Raw genomic sequence first — 27,014 nt, forward strand, 5'->3', positions numbered from 1 at the left:
GTGAAGGGTCCCTATAACAGAACCTGACTGACTGGTCAGGCACAAGGGTGTTGGCTTTCCTGCGGTGCTGATAAACAGACCAAACAGTAGGGGTCGAGAAAAACTCCCCCTTTCACGTGACAGCTGGAGTGAATGAAACTGAGTAATTAATATTCCTAAAACTGTTAGAAAGAACTAGGAGAAGTGGTGGTGTAATAAATCTAGTGGTAAATCAATTCTGGTTATTCCCTATCTGGTATCTGAGTTCTTGCTGCCCACAAGGGGATACATCAACTGCCCTTAATTGTTGGTCTTTGTAGTACTTTTCTTCCCATTAAAGCTATTAAAATTAAGATTAGTGCAGCTTTGAGAGTTGAATTTTAGAACCATTGCAATGTGTTATTAAAAAGATTAACTTAAAAATTTACTATTTCAGTTCTGTGCAACTACATTTCCATCTTTTATAACATTGCATTCAGTAGATAATGTTAAATTTACAAATATGACAGAAGAAGGTAATGATCCATAAGAACAAAACTGTGGATAAAGAAGCTTTTCTTTCTGTATTCAAAATCTCATTACTGACATGATTAACTAGAATTCTATAAACTCAGAATCTGAGTTGCTTGTATAAATTGCAGAAATTAGTATGTAAGCAGATACTAAAAGAAAATCTTTGAAAGGTTCAAGTTGTAGTGAAATCTGCTGTACAGGAAATTGCTTCAGGGTAAGAACAATGCTGAATGGAAGCTAGAAATTATAGCAATTTTATTCTTTATAACTACAAGTTGTTTTCAAGGAAATGGATTTAGGACAATGAGTAGAAACTTTTTTTTTTTACTAGAAAAAATGATGAGATCAGTAGAGATCTGCATGTAAAAGTAAAAGTTTATACATACATGTTGTAGCCACATCTGACTTGTGACAGGCGTTTTGTTACTGTTGTTGAGAAAATAACAGTTTTTCTTTCATAACTTCAGTTTTACAATTTGGGGGATTTCCCTATTCTCTCCCACCCTGCCCCAGTCATACAGTGATAGCTTTTGTCTCTTGGAAACCTCTGGGGTTCTTTGGGAAGAGAAGATGTAGCCATAGGCACTGTGGTTTGTGCTGTCATGTCAGTAATATTTAATGTTAAATTGACATTCAAATTAAAATAAAATCTTATTGATGCCACACAGTGACAGGCAGTAAAAGCAAAACACAGCTGTCTAGTAAAAGTAACAGGCTGCAACTTTAAAAAAGGAGTGCTTCAGTACAGCCTCTGCATAACAATCAGACTCCCTGCAGTGTCTTACCACTCCCCTGTGCACTCCTGACACAAGAGGAATTTTAACCATGACTGTTTTCACTCATCTTTATGGAGAACTGGGCTTAGTCTTACAGAAGTGCTTCCTTGCTACTGTTTAATCCTCATTCCTTGAACAGTCTCACTTTTCTTAGTTACTGAAAAAACAAAAATGGTCCCTCCACACTTCATCATACATGATACATGTAATATACAAATGTTTTGTGACGCTGATTACTGTGTCATGATAACTCCTCCATGGTCTGTATGGAGTTGTACAGATAGCAGAGTACTCAGTGCTATATTGTACTTCCATAGTTATCACTCTTAAATTCTGTGAAGATAACTTCTACAGTAATTTTACTTGTGTCTCATTTGGTGCACATAGGTATCAATGCAAAAATTACTTCCACAGTTTTTGTTTGCCAGTAGCTGTGTCATTGTTTATGTCCTAAAGACATTGCTGTTTTATGTACATGTCCAAAATTCAAAGGTAAAACACTTACAATAATCTTCATATCTCAAAACAAAGGTTGCAACAAAGACGGCAATGTCTGTGCTTCCTATTCAAACACTTCTCCATCCTTGTCTTCTCAGTAAAAGTTTCCATACAGTTGAGAAAAAACCCTCTTTCTCTTCACAGACCTGGCTAGAACTATCAAAACATTTCTTCTCATGGTACCTGAAGATGGGTTTCTATATTCATAATAGCATCCACGTATGTCCTTAGAAAGTGTCCTGGGATTGTGATGTTTAAGGAACTCATTGCTATGTAGAACTGCTCTTTGGACTCCCAGACCTGGGGACCGTTACCAAGTTCCTTGCACTGACAGTCACCTCACATAGCATGAAGTTGATCTCAGTCCTTATCCAGACATCCACTTTTTTAAGAGCAGCTTATCTAGCTTTCTGTGGCAATTTCATGGTTCCTCAGTCCTGTGGAGGATATAATAGAAGCAAACGTTTCACTTACCTGCAGAATAACCCTTGGAGTCCATTGTAATGAGTAAGTGAAACGATCCATCCAGGAATACTGTTAGATAATATCTGTAGGACTGTGCCTGGCTGCACTGGGTACTCAGCAGAATGTTCTGCCTCATAGCAGACCCCTGTGTGTTTCAGAAACATGCAGATTTAACTTTCTGAAGGCCTATTTTTTTACTTGCCTATTCCTGATTTGCTGCTACAGGTTAAAAATTAAGTTCCATGTTAGTTCCTCAACACTTGTCTTTCATTTGTATCCTCCATTTCCTTATGATGTGAAATTAGATTTTTCCTGCACTTCTGTGCTAAGATGGAAATGAGGGCTGGAAAAATTCTTGCTAAGGATTTGTTTTTTTGAGAGTTAATGTTATGTAGACTTAGGTCTGAATGTTAACTTGCACCAATTTTGAATCCATGACTTTCTTTCACTGAAAGCAGAATTCTGCATGGCTATCATTTCTGCCAGAAGAGCGGGCAAGATTCAGGCCCTTGAGCTGTGCTCAACTCCATAGAACTTGCATCAAATTCTGTCAAGTGTTGCTAAAAGAAAAGTGTTTTAGGATTCTGCATGGATAGGTGTTTTTTTATTTTTTTTTAATGTAGGATTAATATTTTACTTGCATTTATCATCGTCTCTATCATGAATAGTTGGCAGTTTTACAGTAGTCTTTGGTCTCCAGATATACTTTTCAGTTTTAAGAAAAGAAATGTTGAAAGACATTTCTCAGACATGATTCATTCATGTCTGGTTTGCAATTCAGAGTATTCTGTTACTGCTAAAGACTTAGTTCTAATTTTCCATTAAAGTTCTGTGTTATAAACATTCTCTACCCCTATGTGTTTCAAGGGATAGTGAAAGTTAGTGCATGGTAGAAGGTGAATGTGAATTAGCATCATCTAAATTTATAGAAATGGTTTATACCTGGAAATTAATTGAAGAGAATCCTGAACTGAAAATTAATCTAGTTCATATCCTATTCTAAAGTAATTGAAAATGTTGTCAGTGAAAACAATGTTCTGAAACTGCAAACTCAGTCAATTACTCCAGCACACAAACAGACTCAAATTCAGAAATACAGCGGCTTTGCCTCAGGCTGTACAGTGTCAGCTGAGCAGAACAGTCCAGTAATGAAAAGAAGCTCCTGCAATTTCCTTTCAGTAGCTAATTGGTGTAAGAGATCTGTTACAAAGAGAACCTTCACACGCTGCAGTAAAAATGTAAGAAAAAACTAAATGAAAATAACAGGCAAAAAATCATTAAATGAGTATGTTTTAACCTGTATATGTGTATATAGATTCACAGATCATTTTAAGAGTAGTACAGTTATATGGCTAACCCCAAATTAATGTAAGCTGTATTGCATGCATAGGAAAAACTATTCTATAAGAAAGACAAATTTGCAAAATTGTGAAGTAAAACTTTTATAAATGCTAAAAGTAAGGATTGTTTTATATTTTTAAAAAGATCTAGTTCTATGAAGCCATTATAGACTTTGCAATTATATGTATGTGTAGTTGAATTTATGCAGTTTCAGCTCGGATTTGTTCCAAAAGTTTGCCCATTTTCTCTGCTTTTCACAAAAAGGCTCCTGTTGGTTTGCAGTGAATCATTTCCTCCTTTTCCATGTTTTACATGAGTAGACAGTAGTGTTACTGACAATTTCTTTTCACTGCTGTAACTATCAGAATTTTCCCACGAGCAAAACTAATCCTGTCTGAAAGCTTAGGAACTTGAACAGAGCTGCCAATACCTTATTATTCTTTACCCCGGTCTTCTCATCTACTTTGGCCTCATGGTGGATGAAAATACATTTCCAATTTAGGATTATTGGCTCAACCATCTCTGTTTTGGGAAAGAGAAGCTACAGCTCATGACTATGAGACAAGGGCAACAATTGTCATTATCTTCTTGATAAGCAGTTCTTTATGTCAGGCAGATAACCTGCACTTAGAAACCTAGGATGGTGGACTAATCTTTCTTGTAAGCTCCTTATTGCTGCAGTTCAAATGTAAGATCTTTGAAGTGCCTCACTGTAGAGTTGCTGTTAGATTTATGAAATTATAAACTATAACAATCTTAACTACAAAATCTAAGCAACACAAATATAAAGATATGACTCTGATCCATATTCTCGCACAGAAGTAAAACCTTATATGAGGTTTGTGCTTTGTTTTAATGTTAGGCATTTCAGGTCATTTGTGTATACCCCTGAGACCAACGTTTGATCGTAGCTTTCTCCTGATGGATTTTTTTCACTTTTTGAAAAATGTTGAAATGTCATCTTTTAAAATTGATTTGTGTAAAATAAATTAGATAACTATTTAACTATTTTTTAGACATTGAATTTACTTAGAGTTTATGAAAACATGAATTTTAAGTAAAAAAAAAAATAAAAAAAAATCCAGAATTCATTTGTAAGGATTTTAACAGTTTAGATGCACTATCTGAGGGAATTGTTTACATTTCAACAGATCAAACTTGTTGTGCTAGAATCTAGTAATTTTTTATAACTAAATATTAGCAATACATAGGGATCAGATTTTTCAGTCATCAAAATTCTGTTTCTAGTTACTTAAAACTGTAAGAAAGTTCATGCATAATATTAAAATCACCCTGCCGAAACTATGTGTATGTGATACATGAGCAGAATTAGGGATGCATGTAGAAAGCAGACTGTTTTGAAGATAGTTAAAGATGAATACTGTAAATGTATTTACTTCTATTCCTTCCTCTTCCATAAATTTTCTAGGTGGGGAAAGTTGCTTAAGACAGAATGATGAAAGGTAGACAAGATTTATGTGTTTCTCATTATCAAATCTGTTCACCACACTGTATTTAGAACTTGGATTTCAGAAGTGCTGGCCGTCAGTACCACTAGCCAGAATAATAGGTGCTGTGTGCAAGTTGTTACCCTGTCAGTGTGTGAAAGCATGAGCACAGCTGCAGATGGTGGGGGGTTTTAGCTTTCAGTCCTGTCTGTGGCATACTACATTTTTATAAGCTTATGCAGATCTTTCCGCATGTTTTAATCCATCCTTTATGTTCATGCTGACTTGATTACTTAGATTGAGTATTCTAGAAAAGACTGTGGGGACATGAATACATTTGTAATCACTACACCGTTCAGTAGGTGTTAAGCCAAAGTACCTTGCATTAAATAATACAAGAAAAAAATGTATGTTTTCATGTTACTGCTTTTTCTTTTTTTTTCTTTCTCTTCCCTCCTCCCCTCCTCCCACCCCCCAAAAAAGGGTCAGAGCAGTGCTCATCTCGCAAGTGACCTAAAGAATATTTTGAAGTACTGACCATAGCCATGCTTTCCCCACTGATTATAAAGGGGGCTTAGACAGGGAGCATTCCTCTATAAACACATTAAGTTAGAGTTCTTAAACTCACATGGAATCTCTGCTTTAACCCCTGCTTCTCTTATGTTGAGTATAAATTATAAAAATCATTTGCTTGCTGATTGCAAAGCTTACTAGTATTTCTATATAAGCTCAGTAATCATCTTGATACAGGCACATGTATTTGCATACCTATCTCTTGCAAGTATTGTTAGATATTAAACACTGTGTTTCACTAAAATCATCACATACAAAACCTCTCTTCTACTACCTGTTTCTATGTATTTATTCAGCTTCTTGATTTTTTATTTTTTTTTCCCTTTTGTATATGTAGATGTTCATTCACCTGAAAAGGGGTGAATGAAAATTATGGATAGGAGATATGGACACAAAGAATCTGTTTTGAAGTTGGCAGCCTTAAAACTTTCTGTAACATACTTATTACGGAAGAAAATTACAGAAAATAGTTCTTTTTTGTTTTATGCTCAAAAGACTTGTTACTAAGAATATGTATCAACATCACTATTTTACATATATTACATTTTCTTAAGTTGCTTATGTCAAGAAAAAGTGCTGAAACTCCTATGAGAAAATATTGTCCATTGATTGACTTGTCTTACCAGTATAGTCAAGCATTGCCAGTAGATTGTGAAGCTTTTGAGAAATTGAAAGTGTACCTCTCAATTTTCATAGGATGCAAAGTAGCAGGTGTCATTACTTATTGTGAACTCATTCTGCTATACAAGCATGTAGAAATATATCAGTTTGTTTGAAAAATGTGTCTTGTTTGGTCTCTTTAAGATGGTCTGTGTTAGAATGTAAAATATTCAATGACTGAGTCATAAAAATATTTCAGCCTTCCTCAAAAAAACTTTACAGATCCTAGGGAAACGTCTGGAGCTGTTTGTGTCCCAGTGCACACAGTCCATGCTCATTTGTCATCCTAGGCTCTTTGAAAGTTCATGCAAGTTTCTGATACTTCACTATGGCCACATTACCCAAACACTTTTCTGTTTATAGATTTTTCTATCTTTCTAATTAGATAGAGATTTTGTAATTGGCACATTTTCTAGTACATAATATAGACTTTTTTTCTCTACAACTGTAGGTTTCAATAGCGCATAAATGGTTCCAAGACAGAACGAAAATGCCAGGAACTCTCATTTAGAATTGAATTGCTTTAATTAAATCGATTATGTTATGGATGTTTAAGACGTAACAACTGCAGAATGAGTATTTGTTGACATTTACATGCATTTAGAAATACATTATAGACTCTGAACATTAACTCAAGTACCTTTTCATGCTTTTAATTACTCTTTGGTAGTTTAAAAATGATTCCGTGTAAAACATACAGATTATATTTATGAGTTTAAATTACTTGAGATTTAGGTAACACTACCAGAGTTCTTGATGTTTCCAATGTTTTTTCACATTGCCTTATTTTTTAATACTAAAACATCTGTTAATATTTCCATGTATGTACTGTCCTGGGTTCAGCTATAGCAGTGGTTCCAAGTTGCCGGCTGGGCTTAAACCACGACAATGTACTGAAATAGGATTTATATATGCATATGCCTTTCTTCTTTTGGACTCATCCCAAAATATTTTACCACACCACTTTTAGAAGCTAAAGATACATTATACATAATTTATGAGCTCTGTCTTCCATGGCAAGTAGAAATGAAAAGACATTACCTTTTAGCTGAGCAGGGTCCAGCCAGTCTATACATACGGTACAGAAAGTCATACAATTATGAGAAACTATTAAACACTCTTTGGAGTCCCAGGCGGTGTGCTTTTAATCCTGTACAGCTAAATATATAAGCTGCAGATGACTTGTCTTGTAACATTTTTATGGGGATTAGCAGTATTGTTTTAATAATATTTCCCCATCTGTAATAAACAGTAATATTAATACAAAATTCTGAGTACAAATGTACTTGTCTAAGCTGAGATCATTGATAGTGTTGACCAATGTGCTGTGTATTATGTTTTCAGGACCTGTTCTTTAGATCAGACATCTAAAGTTTTGCAAATACCCCAGCTGATATTTCTTTTAAAATGTCTTTACAGTTTTGTCTGGTAGGCTTTCTATTTAGAGTTCATACTATGGGCTGCCAGAGTCTACAGAAGTTGCAACAAATGCTTTTTTGAATTTATGAGAAGTTCCCTTTGTTGTTGTTATTGTTATTATTTAGTATTAATTATTATTATTATTTATTATCAGTATTATTATTTTAGAGCTTGGTGGCTACGGTGTTCCTTTACTTGGTGGTTACAGTGTTCTGGGATCATATCTGAGGCAAAGGTTCCAGGATAATTAAAAATTATTCTATGCAGCATTAGAACACCCAGCGGTGCAAATCTGATCTGAATCTGGCACAAACCCATGATTGAATTTCTGTAAAATTAACAAGAGTATACAGAGGGAAACTTACAAACATTTTGTGATTTATGCCAATTTTATATATGGCTTGGCGTAAAGCCAGAATGGCATCGACAAACAATAATTAATCCAACATAAAGCTTGTAAATAAAGTTAACCTGTCAAAACCTGTTGAACAAATTTGCACCATGGGACCACAGTATTAAGGGCCGTGATGTTACATTTATTTACTGTCAGTTCAATTATTTCCTGTTTTAAAAACTGTTCTCTTTTATCTCCATGGGTAAAGTTTTAATTGCCATGGTATACTTTGTGCCAAAGCATGAAGAAGGTTTACTAAGCCAGAAAGAAAAGAAGGAAGGAATAAATTCCTGCAGCCTAATTTGCAGAGTCTTCATATGGGACCTAAATTCTGGTCCCTAATAATAACGTGCTTATATGTTCTAAGACAGGTGTAATGTTACATGGCTCAGCATTCCTTTGTGTAGAAAGTAAAATTTGGATGAGTACTACAGCTTGCTTTGCTGCTTTTGTCCACTTTCTAGACCAGGAATTCATAACATTTTTATTTTCATACTCTTTATAGAAGTCTTAGTGTTGGACTCAAGCTTAGAGTTTCCAAATAGGAAAGTTAGAGTAGGATGAAATTCCCAAAGTTTGGTAATGCATACCTTTTAGATGGTTACTTTTTTGTGTGTCTGGCTTTAGGAGAATTATTATTTCAGAATACCTGGTGAGTAATTCCAGAAATAGGAGTAAGAAATCACTTATTTTATATTACTTATTTTTTATATAGCCACTGTATGTTTACATGAAGTGTAAATGCATATGTATACTGCAGTACCTACTAATGTAGAGAGAACCACAGTACCTATCATAATTAAATTGAGTTGAAAGAAGTTGTAATTAATAGTCTACATACTTTACAGACATGTCAGCAATTTTTACCGTGACAGCTGGTATTTCTACATTCCTGATTATTTATATCAAATATGAGAGAACAGATCACGTTGGATAAATAATGTGAGGAGGTGACAGCCAATCACTGGGGAGGTGACAGCCAATCACTGGGATGTATTCTGGCTGTTTTGGTTTAATTTTAACTGGCTTTTATCCATTCATTGTTCTGATAATCCTATAATGAAACTCAGGAATAAGATAATTGGCAGCAATTTGCCAGTACAATAATCTTTCTCAGCAATAAGAATATTGGCAGAGTTTCTCTGTCTGCTGGTTCATTTCAATGTCAAGTACACTTGAGTACTGTGATTTTATGGAGCTCATGACCGTATTTCCACACTGAAAGTTCACAGCTTCTGCTTTAACACTGAAGTTCTGTTGCAACATTTCAACAATGAGATTTCACAACATTATGGTCCTTAAAGACAAATTGCACCAGATGTACAAAAGCGTCAGGGAAAAGGGAATGGAAAGTTGTATTTGTATTTTTTGTGTATGATATGAAGGGGAAAAGGTTGGATAAGAACAGCTGGGAAGACCGCTTGCCTGCAAACACACAGGGCAAGATCCTGCTATATTTGCACACAATTAGCAACACCTACTTGCCTGTGAAATACCCAAGTTTTAATAGTCCTACTGGCAAACAGAAATAGTCTTGCTGGTGGAAAAGTGTAGTGAATATGTGGCCACAAATTATGTAGTGTCATTCTTATATTTTTTTCTAGAGTATTCAAAGTACCATTTTAAAAAATTTGCATAAAAGCCAGCAAATAGTTTCTTGGATGTCCTTGCAGAGCATATTCTAATTTTTTCAGATTAAAAAAATCAATGATACTTTTTATTTTGTCACACTGAATGTTTGTACCTGATGTTTTTGTTCTAGGCATAATACTGTGCAAGCAAACCTAAAAATTGTGACCACCAGTGGACCTTTCCTGAATTAACAATAATAAGAAGAAATCAAAATCATTATTAATTTTCCAACATGTATCTAAATAATCTAAATACAACAGCAAATACTGAAGGTTTTAAAATCTCAAGGATATTTAAATTTAGGTTTTATATTTTTGCTTCCTGTTAAATATTATTTACTTCTTTTTCTGTATTGTGTTTGAAATAGGAAATTGAGTTCTGATATCCAAGACAATGAGTGGTTATGTTCTCTACAATTAGCTTGTCTAATACTTTATCTCAAAAAACTATTTGATTAGAGTTTAAAATAGACTGACAGAAAATTTTAACTCATCTACTGGTATAAATGCTCCCACAGAGTCTCAAAAATAAGATTTAAAGAAGCAGTATATTTCTCTAAGGGACTTCATGTCCTCTGACACCTGCACAGGCTGAGAAATTCCTGTATGTACTGCTGCATATTCAGACACAGTCTCTTTACCAAAGCTGGTTTCTCCTACTCATAATTTGCAGAGGTATTTTGTTGTTTACAGATACAGAATTATAGTTCAGTGAGTATGTGTAGAGTATGAGACTCTTGCAAAAGCAGACAGTTCACCTTGAGACAGTGCTGTTGACAGGTGAAAAAGTCTTTCCACATTTGGAAAATGATGGCTCAAGAAGAACTGTAAAAGTGTGTTAGATTTAGAGAAATTTTATCTACATTTATAATATTTATATTAAAAAAACTACATGGGCAAAATCATTAAATTTCATGTGATTGATGTAGACCATTCTGAGGTGGAGAAGGAGAAGAAACAGTAAGTAATTAACTGATTTATTCCCTTGTTATTGCAACATTAATTGAATTTTATGTTTTATACAGAACTTTCAGTCAAACACTATTTGTTGACTGATTGATTTATTAGTATTTTATTTCTTTATGAGCATACACCTACACAAATTTTGTAATGAAAATCGGTATATTTTAACATGTGGTTGCTATAATATATACACGCTACGTATTTAACAATATATGTAATTTCAAAACCATATTAGTCAAAATAATGCCAAAGGTTAGTAAATCATTTTACAGGTTGGATATTTTAGACTTACACAAAACTCAGCAATTTTTTTTTTCTTTGGCTTTTCCTAAATGCCAAATCTCAGTCTACTTCTTGTATTAATTTTGTCTTCCGAAAAGTTGGGTTTAGAACGAAGTTTTTCTGTAAGAGCCCCAGTAAGTTCTTTCCTTAATCAGTAGTATCAGGAGTATTTCATTTAATTATTAATTTCTTTTCTTCTTATCAGATTATATTTAATTCAATTATAGTATTCTAATGTAGTAGTAAAGTGAATTTCAACCTGTGATCTGTGGGGCCTCATGGACTTCTGTCATAAGCAAATGCAATCATGAAAAACAAGTTTATTTTCAGTAAGATAGACTTTTATAGTAGTTCAACTCATTTTGGAGAATTCGTAGCAGTCTTCAGAGGAAAGGAGGTAGAAAACCTCGATGTTAGTGGTTAGGTACTTGAAGGTATAAGTGACTTACAATAATGATGTAAACTATTAATAAGCTAATAGAAAAAATAAAGGTATTTTGTGCTACTCAGTGCTATTTCAAAGCAAGAACAGAGAAAGTGCAAACAGGCTATGGTAGGCTTCTGTCAAACTTCTAATGCTTGTGATAGGATCTCTTTAACTCTTCCTGTCAGTGAGGTTTCAGTAGTCCTTAGGGATTATTATTACAGATAGAAGAAAATGGAATAGTGTATCTGATATGTATACTGTGCAAACAGATTGTAAGAAGATAAACATACTGAAGTTGGTTTTGCACCATTCAGGAAGCCCTTATTCTGAATGAGATCTAGTGCTTTTCCATAGACACATCATCCTACGGAAGAAGCAGTACAAAAAGGAGAAAAGAAATAAGATTCTCTGGCATTGCATCGTATATACTTATACACTTCTGCAAAACCGAATGCTAAGTGGAATACATGAAATAATGTCAAGTCAGAAAAATAATTTTATCCCAGTCTTGACATCTTCTGTAGTGAAGATGGCTATATATCAAACTAGAAGGACTTGTTTGTCAAAAATTCGTTTCATTTCACCCAAATTTGTTTGTTGGTTTAAAAAAGATACCACCTCTCCCTGGCAACCTTTTCTTCTTTATGTGGTGATAGGTAGTAGAGAATCAATCTTTTTGTGTAGCTTTCTGACTATATATAATTCTTATGGAAAGCTTATCTTACCATAAATAGATTCATCTGTCATTCACATGCTTCTGCCAATGATAACCAAATGTTGCACCTGCTGAAGGATGGGAAAGTATCCAAAAGCAGGTGGCAGAGAAGTAGTGTTAGGCTGGCTCATGCCATCAAATCAGCATTAAAATATCACATTATCTGTCAAACAACTTACATTTTTAAGGTTTAAAATAAATGTCTTTGTATGTTTAATAGGAGATTAAAATAATAAAATATGACTATTTCTTGTGAAGTTCAGCTCATCTGAATGACCTGATCATCTTGGCTCTTTTTATAGTGAATGAAGAGAGATAGACCTTTTTAAAATTGCACAGTTCATCCAATCTATTTTAGGTATCTACTTTAGGATGAGATTAATCATACCCCATAAGTTACTATTAACTCTAAAAGGCAAACAACTGGTTTCATATAATTGATCCTGAGACCTAGTTAAAATGAATGCTACCCCTTTTTTCTGGAAACTGAGTGTCTTCGCTTGTTTCTTTATTTTATCAGCAAAGAGAAGTTGCAGAGTTGTGCAAATATTCACATGGAAACAATCTTTTAGCAAAAGGATAGTGATAAATCTCTATAATAGATTTGTACTGTGTGTGATTATAGATACTTCTGACACATAGGTTACGTCTCTGTTAGTAAACCAAGCATTGTCAGGGTGTGAGTGTGAGTACGGGAAAGTGGTTGTCTAGATTGCTGAAATGTTCGAGTAAATGCTAGCGTGCTCCTAGCTGGGGTTGTCTAGCAGTCTCCCAAACAATCTCAGGCATAACATAGTAGATGGCGTGAGCTAAACGCCCTGGAAGTGGCTTGTAGACAGCCGTGCTCTTTTGAAGGGTAATTGAAGTGCATGGCCGTGGTCAGAGCATTCTCATTGGTCTTGGGGCTTGATGTTTTTTAAGATACTAGCACAGATGCAGTGTCTATGTGGTGGAACAGCAGTCTATATTTTTTTTATCTTTTTTTTTGGGGGGGGGAGTGGGAAGGAACACATTCCTTTTCCCTAAGTCCGGATACTTCAAATCCTGATGCCTGATTCTCTCCTAATTAGTGAAGGACCTCATAGAATCAATCATAGAGTGGTTTGGGTTGAAGGGACCTTAAGATGATCTAGTACTGACCCCCTTGCCATGGGCAGGGACACCTTCCACTAGACCAGGTTGCTCAAAGCCCCATCCAACCTGGCCTTGAACACTGCCAGGGATGGGGCAGCCACAGCTTCTCCGAGCAACCTCATGTAAAGAACGAACTGAAAACAGCAAGCTGAAGGGAAGACCAGCCACCTGATTCAGAACCACTTAATGAAGCTGTTCAGTAAAATAAGGACAGCAAAGTGGAATCCATTTGTAGAGTCAGATTTACTTTCTTTGGCTGGGAACATGAGAATAATAAAGGAAGAATCCACAAAGAAGAATCTGGGCTTGAGAAAGATGAATTTGGAACCACTGTTTTTATTGCTTCAAGAACTGGACCCCAAGCCAAAAGGAGTGCATATTTACATTTCAGCAATGGTATATGGAAAAAATGCAGAGAAGAAAGGGTAAAATGTGGAAAGAATTTTAACTGCTCAGACTAGAACTGCTCTTTCTAAGGAGCAGAGGGGGTGCTGCTTCTCCGATTCAGCATGTTAATAGGCTAAAAAGGGCAATGCTAATAGAAAATGAGTGTAGGAGTATTTCTTCGTTTCAGCAGAGAAGAAACTGAAGCCATGCTGTCTTGACACTAGGATGGATGAAATAACGTTTGCATTTTTCTTCCTGAGTTACCACTATGGTCTGTTGGGTTCAATATGGACGTTAGATGAGGAAGTGAAGCTCGCACTTAGTGGCAAGTACAGGGTCAGGAATTCCTTTTCTCTGAATAAAAAAGAATGGAAGACTAGAAGTGTTACAAATTAATACATTGCTCCCTAATCTCTTTTAGAATAGTGTAGATTAATAGGCTTTCTTCAATAAACTAATGCCATAATCAAATACCTAATTAATAATTAGTTCTTGGTGTTTTCATTTCTGATTTACCCAAATTATATGTAATTTATCTTTGATCACTGTAGATACATCTACTCTAAATGAATCATGGGAATATAATTTGCATCAAGATCAGATTCACTGGCATTATATTTTATTTGACATTTTATATATCTATGTCTTTTTTTCTTCTTTTCTCATTTCTGTTTGCAGGTTTTGACCTTGTGAAGTGTGAAGATCCTGGCATACCAAATTATGGCTACAAGATCCGAGATGAAGGACATTTTATAGACACTGTCATTTTATACAGCTGTAATCCTGGCTATACAATGCATGGTAGTAGCATTATGACCTGCTTAAGTGGAGATCGAAGAGTGTGGGACAAACCTTTGCCTACTTGCATAGGTAATACGGGTTGTGGCAATGAAAGATTTTGGTCTGGTGTTTCAAGAAAAAAAGCAACAAATACTCTGTCTTTCTATACTTCATGATGTGATAATGGTGTAAACATATTTTAAAGTGAAGATTTAATGTGGACATCCAAGTGTAATGCCTGTGAAATAGATGGCTGGCCATTAATGGCTACAAAATGCAAGGAAACACTTCTTTCCATAGGGCAGACTTTGATGAAAGACTGCTGCTTTGATTCTGATGATATCATGGGTCACTGAGACTGGTATGCTATTACAGGCAGTGGTATTGTCAAACACTTCACAAGCTAACCAAACCCCATCATAAAGCAAGTAAAGATTTTTTTCATTTTTTTTTTTAACCTTACCTGTTTTCATCAGAAATTACTGATTTTTAATTTTCATCCCACACCAGTGGGTTGTTTTATCTGTGTGCTCTTGAGTCACTGTGGCCATGATAGAATACCACATCTGTCAGTCTTGAAGTAGAACTTTTCTTTAAATATCACGTCTTCAAGTATCTAAAACTGTTTCATTACAACCAGCGTAAACATTAAATAGAGAAGTACTAGGTGAGATGCATAGAATAACTGCACAGCAGTATAACTATTGCCTATTGTACCTTTGCAGGGCAGTTTCTCTCCTCCAGTGTTTCTTTCCAGTCCAGCAATTAGCAGTGATTTTCTGTCACTTTCTGAGTTCAAGTTTCACATGAAATTCTCATGAGGCCTTGGGAAAGTCTTTCTTTCCATGTATCTTCTGATACTTAGTGTTTGTCTCTGCTGCCTGCAGTGGGCAGGCCACCAACTGCTTTCAGAACTCACCTGACTGCAGGATCCCTGCTTGTTGCCTTCTCCCATATTGGGTGTTACGTTCTCCATTCCAATGGCGGCTTCCTGCTAAACACATCCACAGATCTACAGAGGAGCAAGTTCCTTTCAAAAGTTCAGCTTACCCAGAGGGTAAATGCCAGCAAAACATCAGTGAACAGCATTTCTGCTGTCTTAGTAGAACTCTTGATTCTAGAATTATATCTGTAAGTTTCCTCTTACATATTTTACAGGTCAAAACAACTCTTTCCAGTTTTGATTTAAGGACTTCTGCAGGCCTTTTAAACATTCAAGTCCTCAAGTTCTTCGGTTAATTGGCTAGCGTCCTTTTCCTCTAAGTTTGCCCTTTTGTAAAGAAGAGCCATAATTAGTCCTACCTATGCCTATCTCCCAATTTAATTTAAAAGAAGTCATTACTCTAAGGTCATTTTCTGTAATATTTTCTTTGTCTGTGTTCACTATAACATAAGCATTTGGATCACTTCTAAAATACTTGTTGGTTTAAAGTTTATTAGGTGAATAAATCCAGCCATCTACCTATTTCCTTAGTATGATGATTTGCCCTCTAATATAATCTATATGTGGGATGCTCACATCTCAGCCATCCAGTATTTAAAAAGAAATAAAAAATCATGTATATTTCAGTCTGACCTGGATGAAGGTAGGGAATGCAGGATTAAGTGAATCTAAAGAAACATCCCATCTTTGCTCCTGAAGAACATCTTTTGTAACACTTCTCCAACATATTTTTGACCAGTATGTATATTTTTAAATGCTTACTTTATTTAGTTTACTGCCTCACCTATCACGTAATGCTCCTTCCATTCCCATATCTCTACCTGTATTTCCAGTTTTCTTGTTAACAGTATACTTTTAAGTATCTATCGTCCACTTACAATTGCTGCTCAATTTGTTATTATTATTGTTATTGTTATTATTATCATTATCATCATCATTGTCATTGTTATTAGATTTTGTCCCTTGCCTTACTAGATTTGGTTTCTGTATTTTGTTGCTAAGCTTTTGGAATCACTTGTACCATCTTGGGGATTCTACTTCATCTGTAAATAAAATTATGTCCTGATACCAATAGAATAGTCAATTTTCAGTATCCTGAGACAAACCTTTTTCTTGCATTCTGTCCATTCAACCACAAAGCTATCTTTCTGTATATCTTCATGTCTTTACATACCTTTTTATTTGCTGTCCTTATTCCTATCTTTAAAATCTGATTTGGCAATTTCGTCAGTTTTGTATAAGCTCCCTCTTGCCCTTTCTCAACTTAAAACTGTTCTGAAATACTAATTTTTTCCATAAGAAGTCAAATGTTCACCATTCTCTCTAAAAATTTTCTAAAGGGGTACCTTCTAAACAGCCTTTCACAAACATTCATTAGATTATGTTTTTTTCTACTGTTCTGGGCACAGGAAAACTTGTCATGAAGAACTCTGAAAACTCAGTTAAGCATCTGCAAGTCATTTCATGCTTTTTTTTTCCCCGCTTCCAGTGTTATTTATATAATCTTTTCTTCCTTCAGTTTTATCTTATGCTGTCACAGTTTTATCTCTTCCTACTTTCATTTGACAGGCTTTCTTTTCTTCCTTTTTTTTTAAGTTGTCATGAACTTCCAAACATGACTTACTTTCTCAGTCATATTTCCTTAATACTCTCCTGTTTGCAGAGACCTATTCTTTTTTGCTTGTGTTTTAGATTACCGTTTGATATTTGCTATTCTGTCCAGTGACAATTAAATTCATCATTGTCTTTACAATCATTTCATTCACAAAAAACTTTCAAGCCCATACATAAACATATTGCATATATTCTACACCTCATTTTCAGCCATACACTAGTATATTGGTCTTAACATTAATTTACATTTTTCTGTGTTCCTTAATGAACATGTTTTATATTCCTTAATGTTCCTTAAGCCTTAATGAAGAAAACCATTGAATTATTTTAATTTCTTCTCTAGAATATTATAGAACTTTCTTGAATATAATCAATATTTATCACTTTATCACTTAATCACTTTATTAGTTGTAGTATATTTATTCCTTATATAGTATATTCTTTGAGGTGATGATTTTACAGTGCATATTGAAAAACATCTACGCATATTGAAAAACTTTGGATTTTTTGTTATAATTACTTTGGAAAGTTTACTTCTGATATGCTCCTAATATAGATATTTATTTTTTTTAGCATATATGAACTATATAATGCATCATCCCAAATTTTATCATGTATTCTGTTTCTAAATGTCTCCTATCTGTCAATTAGTTTGAGTTTAAATATTTTTGGCTAAACTAGGTTTATTGAGTTATTTGCTAAATATGGTAGTGTATCAGTAATTTCTTCATCTGTAGTTAGCTATCACAATGACTATTGCATTCTGAACTTACTTGTATAATAAAAATTAACTGAAATATTAAGCAAAGGTCATGTTTGAAGAAATTAAATGCTAAAGCAACTTTCTGCTGTTGATCTATAAATAATATGTAGTGTGTTGAATGATCAAAACAGCAGAATAAGTAAGTAAATCAGTCACCTCGTTTCTTCTTCAGATATTAACCTTCCTGGTAACAGTTTGGTTGTAAGTAGTAAGTAACTTGGTGCCATGTATTAGAGTTATTATTTGTTAAGAGCATTGCTGATAGATCATTCAGTTAAAATGCCATGGTTCTTTCATCATCAGTGTCCTTCATTATCCTTGCTGTACAGCTGCACTTGAAGAGTTCCCCACGATAGCAGTTTTTAATACTGCTGCTTGTAAGGCAGCACTGTAAATGAAACAGGAATTCAGGTACATCACTTAACTGAAGAGTTACTGATTATAGAATCATAGAGGGGTTGGTTTGGAAGTGACCTTAAAGGTCATCTAGTTCCAGCCGCCCTGCCATGGGCAGGGACACTTTCCACTAGACCAGGTTGCTCAAAGCCCTGTCCATCCTGGCCTTGAACACTTCCAGGGATGGGACAGCCACAGCTTCTGGGCACCCTGTTCCACCCTCACAGTTAAGAATTTCTTCCTAATATCCAATCTCAATCTACCCTCTGATCTTTTTTGGTTCAGTGACATCTGACTATAACACAGTTCCAGTTTCATCAGTGTGCATCTTTATACTGGCCAGACAACAGCATGATGCTCTAAACAAGCAATGTCAGAATCATATGATTCTAGATGCTTAGCACTGCAATTGGTCTCTCTGCAAAGCTAAGATAGCATTGATAATAAAAATGTTTTAAACCACTCTGCATACTTTCAAATCACTGATTTCTGGTTTACTCTCTCTGTGGGCATATGGCATTTAAATTTTTGAATAATAAAGAAAATGACTTTACATTACCAAACATCTTTCTGATATAATTAAAATCATATAGAAGAAACCTGAAAGCATTAAATTTAAGGCATTTTGACAACAGAACAAAGAAAGTGGTTTTAATCCAACACTCTATTTCTGAATTTGAGCATTTAGTGTATTACTTAGAAGAGCCAAACATCTTAGATGGGATATTTCTGAAGTGTTTTTGCTCTCTCGCTGATACTAAAATTGTGCTTTTGTAGTCTCAGTTTGTATCAAGCTATTCTTGTTGGTAAAATAACGTAAGCACAGAAGTATGGTTTATTGCTTTATAACAAGGTAGAAATGAGAACATCGTATGCGCATTTTTAACTCCTGTAGCTGTCCTGGTTTATAGGTATGTGTATTACATCAGACAAATCAGGTCAGTCTGTTACCTTTTTAGAAGACAAAGAGATTTGGAATGGACAAAAAATGCAAGTGAAAAATGTTATGATCTTGTTAAAAATAAATGTAATCCTTACTTGTTTTGTAGCTGAGTGTGGTGGTCGAATTCATGCTGCTACATCAGGGCGCATTTTGTCCCCTGGTTACCCAGCACCATATGACAACAATCTTCATTGCACTTGGATTATCGAAGCAGATCCAGGAAAGACGATAAGGTACATGCTTAATTTCAATATTTATTGTTGACTTCAGTATTTTATAAATTATAGGCTGTGTCTTATATTTGTACACTCTTCCCCACAAGCTGCAGTGGGGGAGACAAGGCACCCTTCTATAAGGTGGCCAGGGTTTGCCAGGGTTGCTTGCCTGTTCAGGTGTAAAATCCCAGGTTTTGGGACATGGTAAATGCCCTAGGAACCTGCCCAAATCCTTCCACGCGCCCAGCCACCCAGACACCAGCTGCCTCAGGGTACATTTCAGTATTGCCTCGCACAAAAGTTGTCTTGTCTTACACCAGGACGAGACCAAATTCCACAAGCCCCATAATATGCTAACAGGGTTAATTAGTAGTATTACACAACACACAGAGGGTGAACAAGGACCTCGGGAACCTACATAATAGAAACATCCATGTCAGTCATGGACAAGAAGGAGATGTATTCCCTCATCCTCTCCACAGGACAGCTCCCCCAGCACAGTGAGGCCACCAGTGCCAGGGCAAAGCACACAGAAATTTTTTGTATTGAAGTGTTCCCAAGATCAGCAAAATAAAGAGGTATGCAGTGCAGCCAGCAAATTTCATGACTGACACAGGAGCTTGCCACTTAATAAAGGTTACACCTGTAGTATGCTTAATAAAAAAGTGCTGTCTTGAGGCCCACATCACATGCTAAAAAGGATGCTGGTGGGTTGACCTTGGCTGGACACCAGGTACCAACAAAGCTGCTCTATCACTGCCCTCCTCAGCAGGACACTGCTCAGCTGTAGCCAGAACAGCAGTGTGTTATCAGCATCTTTCTAGCTACCGGTACAAATCACAGCACTATGAGGGCTGCTATGGGGAAAATTGACACCATCTCAGCCAGAACCATTACAGCTGTCAACTGTGGTTTCAGAATTCTTCCCTTGAGTCACTGTAATGCCATTATTTATATCTTAGTGTCACATTCAATGTGATAATCAGTTTTAAATCAAATATAATTGTTCAACAGTATTTCTTAAATTTATTACCTCAAGCAACCGTAAAGTTCCTGACTCTCTGCCAAGAAAGCACAGACCTCAGACATCTTAGACCTTGTTGGGTATCTGTTAGGAACTGTCTTTTTGTCATGAATGCTTTGATCTGATGAAGATTTGACAAGCAACAGCAACAGTAGAGAAGATTAGATGATATAAAGGTTTATATTCAACGCTGAAGGGTTTTCACTTTCCATTCCTGCTCTCTTCCGTCGTATCATTTATGTATTTAACATTTTGAATTGTGTAAGTATCAGACTTTTTCCCCATAATTATTTGAATAATGAGACCAGTAACATCTCAGAAGAAATAGACAATAATCAAATTTGAGAAAGAATAAGAGATTTTAATAAGAGGTGCGGACAAGTCTGAGAGAATGCTTAATAAGTGAAGACTGGAAGATTTCTCCACATAGGGTAGGCCACATGACAGAAAAGGGAAGAAATTAGAAGAACACAGAAAATGAGGGACACAAAACTGGTGATTAATGCATGAAATAAAGTTACATGTCAAGGACTGAATGATGGAATCTAGAGCTTTTATTTCTAAAATGTTATATGGAAAGATGATGGAAGGATTCCAGAACTCAGGCAGAAGGAAATTAGTAGCACGAGAAGACCTTTTAAAGTAGTTTTTCCTCATCTCTTTGGCATAGTGACAAGAAAGACTATCATACTTTGCTGTTGATGTATAGCTAAATCACTCAAGTGGAAGAAATACCAATATTTAAAGACTCTTTCAGCTCAGTTTTGCTGTAGTAACAAAGATTCAAAACCTTTGAAATGACATATTCTGTTCAATATTCAAGATGGTCTGTCCACTCCTAAGAGGATGTTGCTGTGAAAGCAAGAACGTAACAGAAACGTTTAACTTCTAATTGAGAGAGATGATCTTAATTTCTGACACTTTAAAGTAATCTATTCATACTAATATGCCTAATGTTATGCAACAGATGCTAGTTTTAGGATTACAGCATAGAGTAGATACTTCCATCTACTTGATAGAAGTATATGATTTCCAGTAAACATGTTACTTCAGAATAGTAGCTATTTTTTTGTTTTGACCAAATAGGAAGCTGTTTCATTATTCATTTATTGGGACAATAGTTTTAACTGATTAAAGGAAAATTACTACTTTTTAAAAATCAAATAAGCAAAACAATATAAGCAAATTACTGTTTACTCACTGGGAGGTATTTTTACTTTTTTATTTTTAGTAATCCCATTTCTAAACCAAATAATGAATTCACTCCATTATAGATGATTTCAATATATCATTTACATTTGAATGTCAATTTTTCAAATTATTGTTTTCCAATTAATGACAAATGTAATGAAGAAATATCAACACACAACTGTTTGAAACAAAAAGAAAGTTTTTATGTTCACCTATTAGATTTCTTCAGTGTTAAAAATGTAAACTTGAAGTCAATGCATGTATTTTAACTAGTAACACAGCGTTCTTGAACACCTTTCTAATTCTAATACTTCACCTTGAGACAAACACAGATTATTCTATTATAATATAATTTGATATTTTATAAATTCTGGTATAAGGCAAAGGTAGGATAATACATTTTCTGGTTTGTATAGAAAAGAAAATGCCATGCTGACAGAGTTTCCTGTGCTATGTATGCTAGTGTCCAGTAGCAACTGCTGTTTTAAAATTGCAGTTCAAGTCAATCACTGGTTTTGGTACACTCATTTGAATATAGCCTCCTTCTCACCAAACTATACAAACCCAGAGCTCTTATTTTATTATAGATATTTAAAGGGATAAGTTAATTTGTAGAACAGGTACTGTATCCTTCACAATGGTGTTTTCTGTAATTCAGGCATTTATAGAGCAGAATAGCATCTCTCTTCCAAGATAAGCTCATACAACAGGAAAAATGAGTAACTGCAGAACCACCAGCCCTTTTTCAATCTTAAACAACATCACAAAACTAAGTACTGTCTGGGAATGATTGCTTGGAGTTTTGTTAAATTGTGTTCAATGAGTAATGTACAGTGCTTTTAATTTCTCTTTGCAGTCTGCATTTTATTGTTTTTGACACTGAGGCCGCTCATGACATCTTGAAGGTATGGGATGGGCCTATTGATAGCAGCATCCTTCTGAAAGAATGGAGTGGCTCAGCCCTTCCAGAAGATATTCACAGCACTTTCAACTCATTAACATTACAATTCGACAGTGATTTCTTCATCAGCAAATCAGGCTTCTCCATTCAATTTTCAAGTATGTAAATAATTTTTCATCTCTAATATAGTATTAATATACACTATTAATAGATATTATTTATATATAAACTGTTCCTCATCTTATAACTAATCTTAAAAAATAGATTCTACAATTTTAATCATATATTTATGCAAATAGTTTCAACTAGGGACAAGTTCTGTATTTTCTTTGAAGCTTAAGTTTTCTTATTCCTTGTTTTGCACAGCAGCCATATGCCTATCGTTGTCTAGTTAGCATTATTTAGCAAGTCAAAATGGATTTGTACATACATAAGTTTTCTTCTGCACTGATAGTTTTAAATGTTCCCACCAGTGCTACCTAACAATATATTACTTTGTGTTTACAAATTGTGTTGCTTGGGGGTTTTTTTCTCACAAGATTGGTTGCATCATTTTTATAACCTTAACAACTGTTTGTGTACATTATTAAACTGAAAAATAAAATGCATTTTACCATATTGAAATACATTTTAAAATCTGTTATTAAATGGATCAAATTCATCTTCAGGTCTAAAGTGAAAGCATATTGTTATCAATATTGTAACATTAACTATGTGGAAATTTTTCTATGATGCTATGATGAAGTGTTAGACAGAGGGTAGGACTGCAGGGAGACTATATTGTTGTCTTTTCTCAGTTGCTGCATCCTTACATATCTAGATTTCTAGTCAGGAACATAGGAGAATTATGAATTAATAAAATGTGTAAGATTAGGAGTATTATTTAAAACCTCTGTAGGTGCTGCCATTCGGACACAAAGGGCACAGATAAGTTTTCTCTCATTATTTGCATAAGGAAATATACTTTGGGCATTTCCTTGTCTCTAAATAATGCCTTTTACATTTATCCATTTACTCCATTTTGCTTGATTTTTCTGAATGCTGTACCCCCAAACCACAGGCTCTTCTATCAGCCCTAAGATACCTAGTTAAAGGAATGCAAAATAAATCAAAGACACAGAACAAAATAAATGTTTCTAAAATTTGTGACCAGTGTGCTGCTTTTCATGTTGTTGAAAGAAGTTAAATTTTACATTTGTGGAAATGAAGGTGGTTTTTTACTCTGTTAAGGTTAGTAAACACATTGTATGTTGTATTTTATGGAAATATGTACAAGTTTATGCACGAAATTTGAAAGGAGGGACATATTTAAACAGATTTGACATTATATTCTTTGACCTTCAGTGATACTTGTAGTAAGTAGGAGATAATTTAATGCCTTAAGGGTGAAGAACTGATTTTGCCATCTTAGTAAAGTATCTGGTGGATGCACTCAGTGATCATGCTAGCAGTTGCAGAGTGTGTCTTACTGGAATTAATTGGATTTAGTGGTGAAGAACTGAATGCTCAAGTAAAGGGAAAATTATATTAGAAGTTTCGTTCACCCTGCTTGACAAGTGGAATGTTTCATTAATTTTTTAATTGTAAGCAGTAAAATATATGATTTAAGGAATATGTTAAAGTAAATTTTTAATTATTTAATCTAAAAATCAGAGCTTAGTTTATTCAGTCTCCTTGAGGTAATAGGCAGACCACTATGGCTTTGATCTATAAAGGATTTAAACTAATTAACCTATAGCTAAGTGAGGACCTCTGCATGCTTTTAGTATTCATTAGATGTTCAACCTGAAGGCTAGTTTATAGTAAAGCTGCACAGAGTATTGAAAATCCACTGCGTTAGTAGTTTGTAACTCAGTGAACTTAAGTTGCTTAAAATTCTTCTGGTTATTGCAGAAGATGTGGATATTTATTACAAATTCTGTGAAGGTAACTGGTCAAGTTTTGTGTCATTGTGTCACTTGAAGTATTTTCAAGTGTTGCAATTATTAACGAGTGCATTTTATTTTAATATTAATTACAATCCAAGAAGTAAACTTCAGGTGCAGAATTGCACAAGATTAGAAAACCTTCAATATTCTGGACTTCTGGTTTGGATTATGCAATTGGGATGATTGTCAATGAACGTCAACTTGTGGGATTGTACAAAGGATATATATCTGAGAACATATAGTCAACTGAACAGTTTAAAGACAAAGCATTAAAGAGCAAACCTTCTGCTGGAGAATTTGTTTCACTGTGCTGTGAATGTGCTGATTACTTTCCATACTTTGCACTCTAAAATGTAATACTGCATCTGCCAAAGGAAGAAGCATTGAGAAAGGATGGTATGAAGTAGATCAGAAAATACCACCTATAAATTACTTACTGTTGATTGTAAATGTAATTAAAGGAATTTTTAATGGAAGATTGTAAGTGGCTGAAGCTTATAAAAATGTTTGAACACTATTAAAAGTGCCTTGTCTTGCCCACTCAGCTCAGCATGTAGAGCATGAGGACACGAACTGACAAGAGTGATTATGTTAATTGTAATCAGTCTAATGCTTTTCATTAAAACTTAATTACCATTTAATCGTGCATAAAAGGACAATAAATGGAGTTCACTGTACAAAACTGACCTTTACTGTGGGGGTTAAATACATTTAAACTATATATTACAAACCAGGGATGTCAACCAACTCTTTCTGGTCATGATACAAAAAGTGAACACAAGGGTGAATTTGGTAAATTGCTTCTTTATTCCAAAGAAACAAAGTTGCTGGCATCAAAAACTTCCTACCTAAGTTAACCATCAAAAAGAAGCTTCCTAACCTAGCTTAGTTCTGTCTTACATGTCTAAAGGTAAATGGGATATAAATTTCCCTCTGAAATGGTTCTTTTCTTTTTTTCAGCTATAGGTCTAGATATACTAACATTAAATTTCAAACATCTGGACACCTTAGGGCAGGTGAAATGAATCCTACTTGTCTTTTCACAGGTGTTAAGTTCCCTTTGAGATACCATAAGGTGTCCTTGCTAGTCTCTGTGTGCTACTCCAGGTTACACATCCATAAGTCCTTGGTCATATCTTCCAGACCTGTGCAGATACCTTGGATATTGTAAGACATCCTGAATAAGACTAGCTACGTATTTTGAAGTAGATCTGTCTTGCTCTGAATGTTAATTTTCAACTACTCTAGACTTCTGAAAGTACTTGGAGTTCGTGCTAGTCTATGGCCCATTGCTTTTATTGACCTGAAGTTTATTTTATTGAGAGCTTGTTTATATCTATCCATATAAATTGGTTACTTGATATTTAACAACAATGGAAGTGTCAGATGATAGGAACAGCACTGGTTGTTGGTAGTCATATTATCATTCTTACAGACTCAGCCTTGTTTTAACAATACCTAAGAGTAGTTCTACCCTTAAAGTCTAACCTTTTTTCTTGAACTAAATTCTCAACCTATCTCTGCTTTCATATGAACAGAAAGGTAACATTGCAACTAACAAAATGTTAATAAAGAATCAGATTTTTTTTTCTCAATTTCTTTTTAATATTTCTGTCTTACTAGAAGAACTTAAGACATTCATTTTATTAAAAGCAAAGATATGAAATAAAGGCACTTGCATAGTTGGTTTAATCCAGTTTTTATTTTTCTGTTGCTTGCTTACTTTCCCAGTATTTTTAAGATCTTATTTTGAATTAAATGTAGATATAAGCAATAAAGATATCTGACTATATCAATTATGAAAATAGAAATGAAAAACTTATAGCAAGCAGTTAATTAGAACAATCATTTGGAAATAATTGTCTGATGTGACACATCTGTTGATATCTTACTTTCTCTGACAAGAATTTAAGCATCAGCAGTTCTGATAGTTCCTAATAACACTGGGCTTAATCTGACAATTCTGTTTAAGCAAGGATGCCTGCTTCTGTCCAGTTTTGTATTTCCCTTTGATCATTTGTTTGTCTACAGTGATTCTTACAGTAACTGTCACCTGTCTTGAGCTGATGAGTACTGTTGTCTTGTAAACTGTTCTTTTATTGCTGAGATATCTTTTAATCACTTGCTTAATGACTGGAGCTATTGCATTTAAGAAGTATAAGAATTTCCATGACAGAATCTTCATTCCTAGGATTTGTCATGCAGTTATTCCAGTTTGATTCACAATTAAATTATAAAGAAAAGGTTAGCACAAAAATATATTTTAGAAGAAAGTTGCACATGCATAATCAAATACCTGCTTTACTAACTGAATTTTGAGTTCAAAGAAAATGAAATCCATTAAGACATCCCTTGTTAAAATAAATAAAAGGACACAAGACACAAGAGTTCAAGATTCCGTTTTAAAGTCCATAACCTGATCATTTCACAATTCAGTCTTTTCTCTTGCTTTCTGTGATGCTACAACTTTTTCATTGTATGTTCACAATAACAGTTTGATGAAACAGTCTTAGCATTGCTATCCATCATCTAATCCATGACCATGGATTGTAGAGGGTAGCCATTCTTCATTTGGTTCTTGTGGAACTAAGTAGAAATAAACTTGTAGGTTACTTTGATGGTTATCTCTAAACTTAACAGCTTTTGTACTTCAGACTTAATGAAAGGGGTTGCATTAGCATTTGGGTTTCTTTTTTTCATTACATTCTTGG

At 34.6% G+C, this 27,014-nt stretch overlaps 1 protein-coding gene across 1 annotated transcript in view; it reads left to right on the forward strand.

Moving 5' to 3' along the window:
* Positions 1-27,014, forward strand: part of LOC104410230 (CUB and sushi domain-containing protein 1-like) — a gene marked incomplete at both ends in the record, with an annotated part of 119,333 nt that overhangs the window by 32,409 nt on the left and 59,910 nt on the right. The window contains 3 exons of the mRNA XM_010020338.1: positions 14,284-14,475; positions 19,151-19,277; positions 22,331-22,533. Of these exons, the coding sequence (XP_010018640.1) occupies positions 14,284-14,475; positions 19,151-19,277; positions 22,331-22,533 (522 nt within the window). The remainder of the gene's footprint in view (positions 1-14,283; positions 14,476-19,150; positions 19,278-22,330; positions 22,534-27,014) is intronic.

The sequence above is a fragment of the Nestor notabilis genome, unplaced genomic scaffold (genome assembly GCF_000696875.1).
Source record: "Nestor notabilis isolate BGI_N333 unplaced genomic scaffold, ASM69687v1 scaffold3578, whole genome shotgun sequence".
NCBI lineage: Eukaryota > Metazoa > Chordata > Aves > Psittaciformes > Psittacidae > Nestor > Nestor notabilis.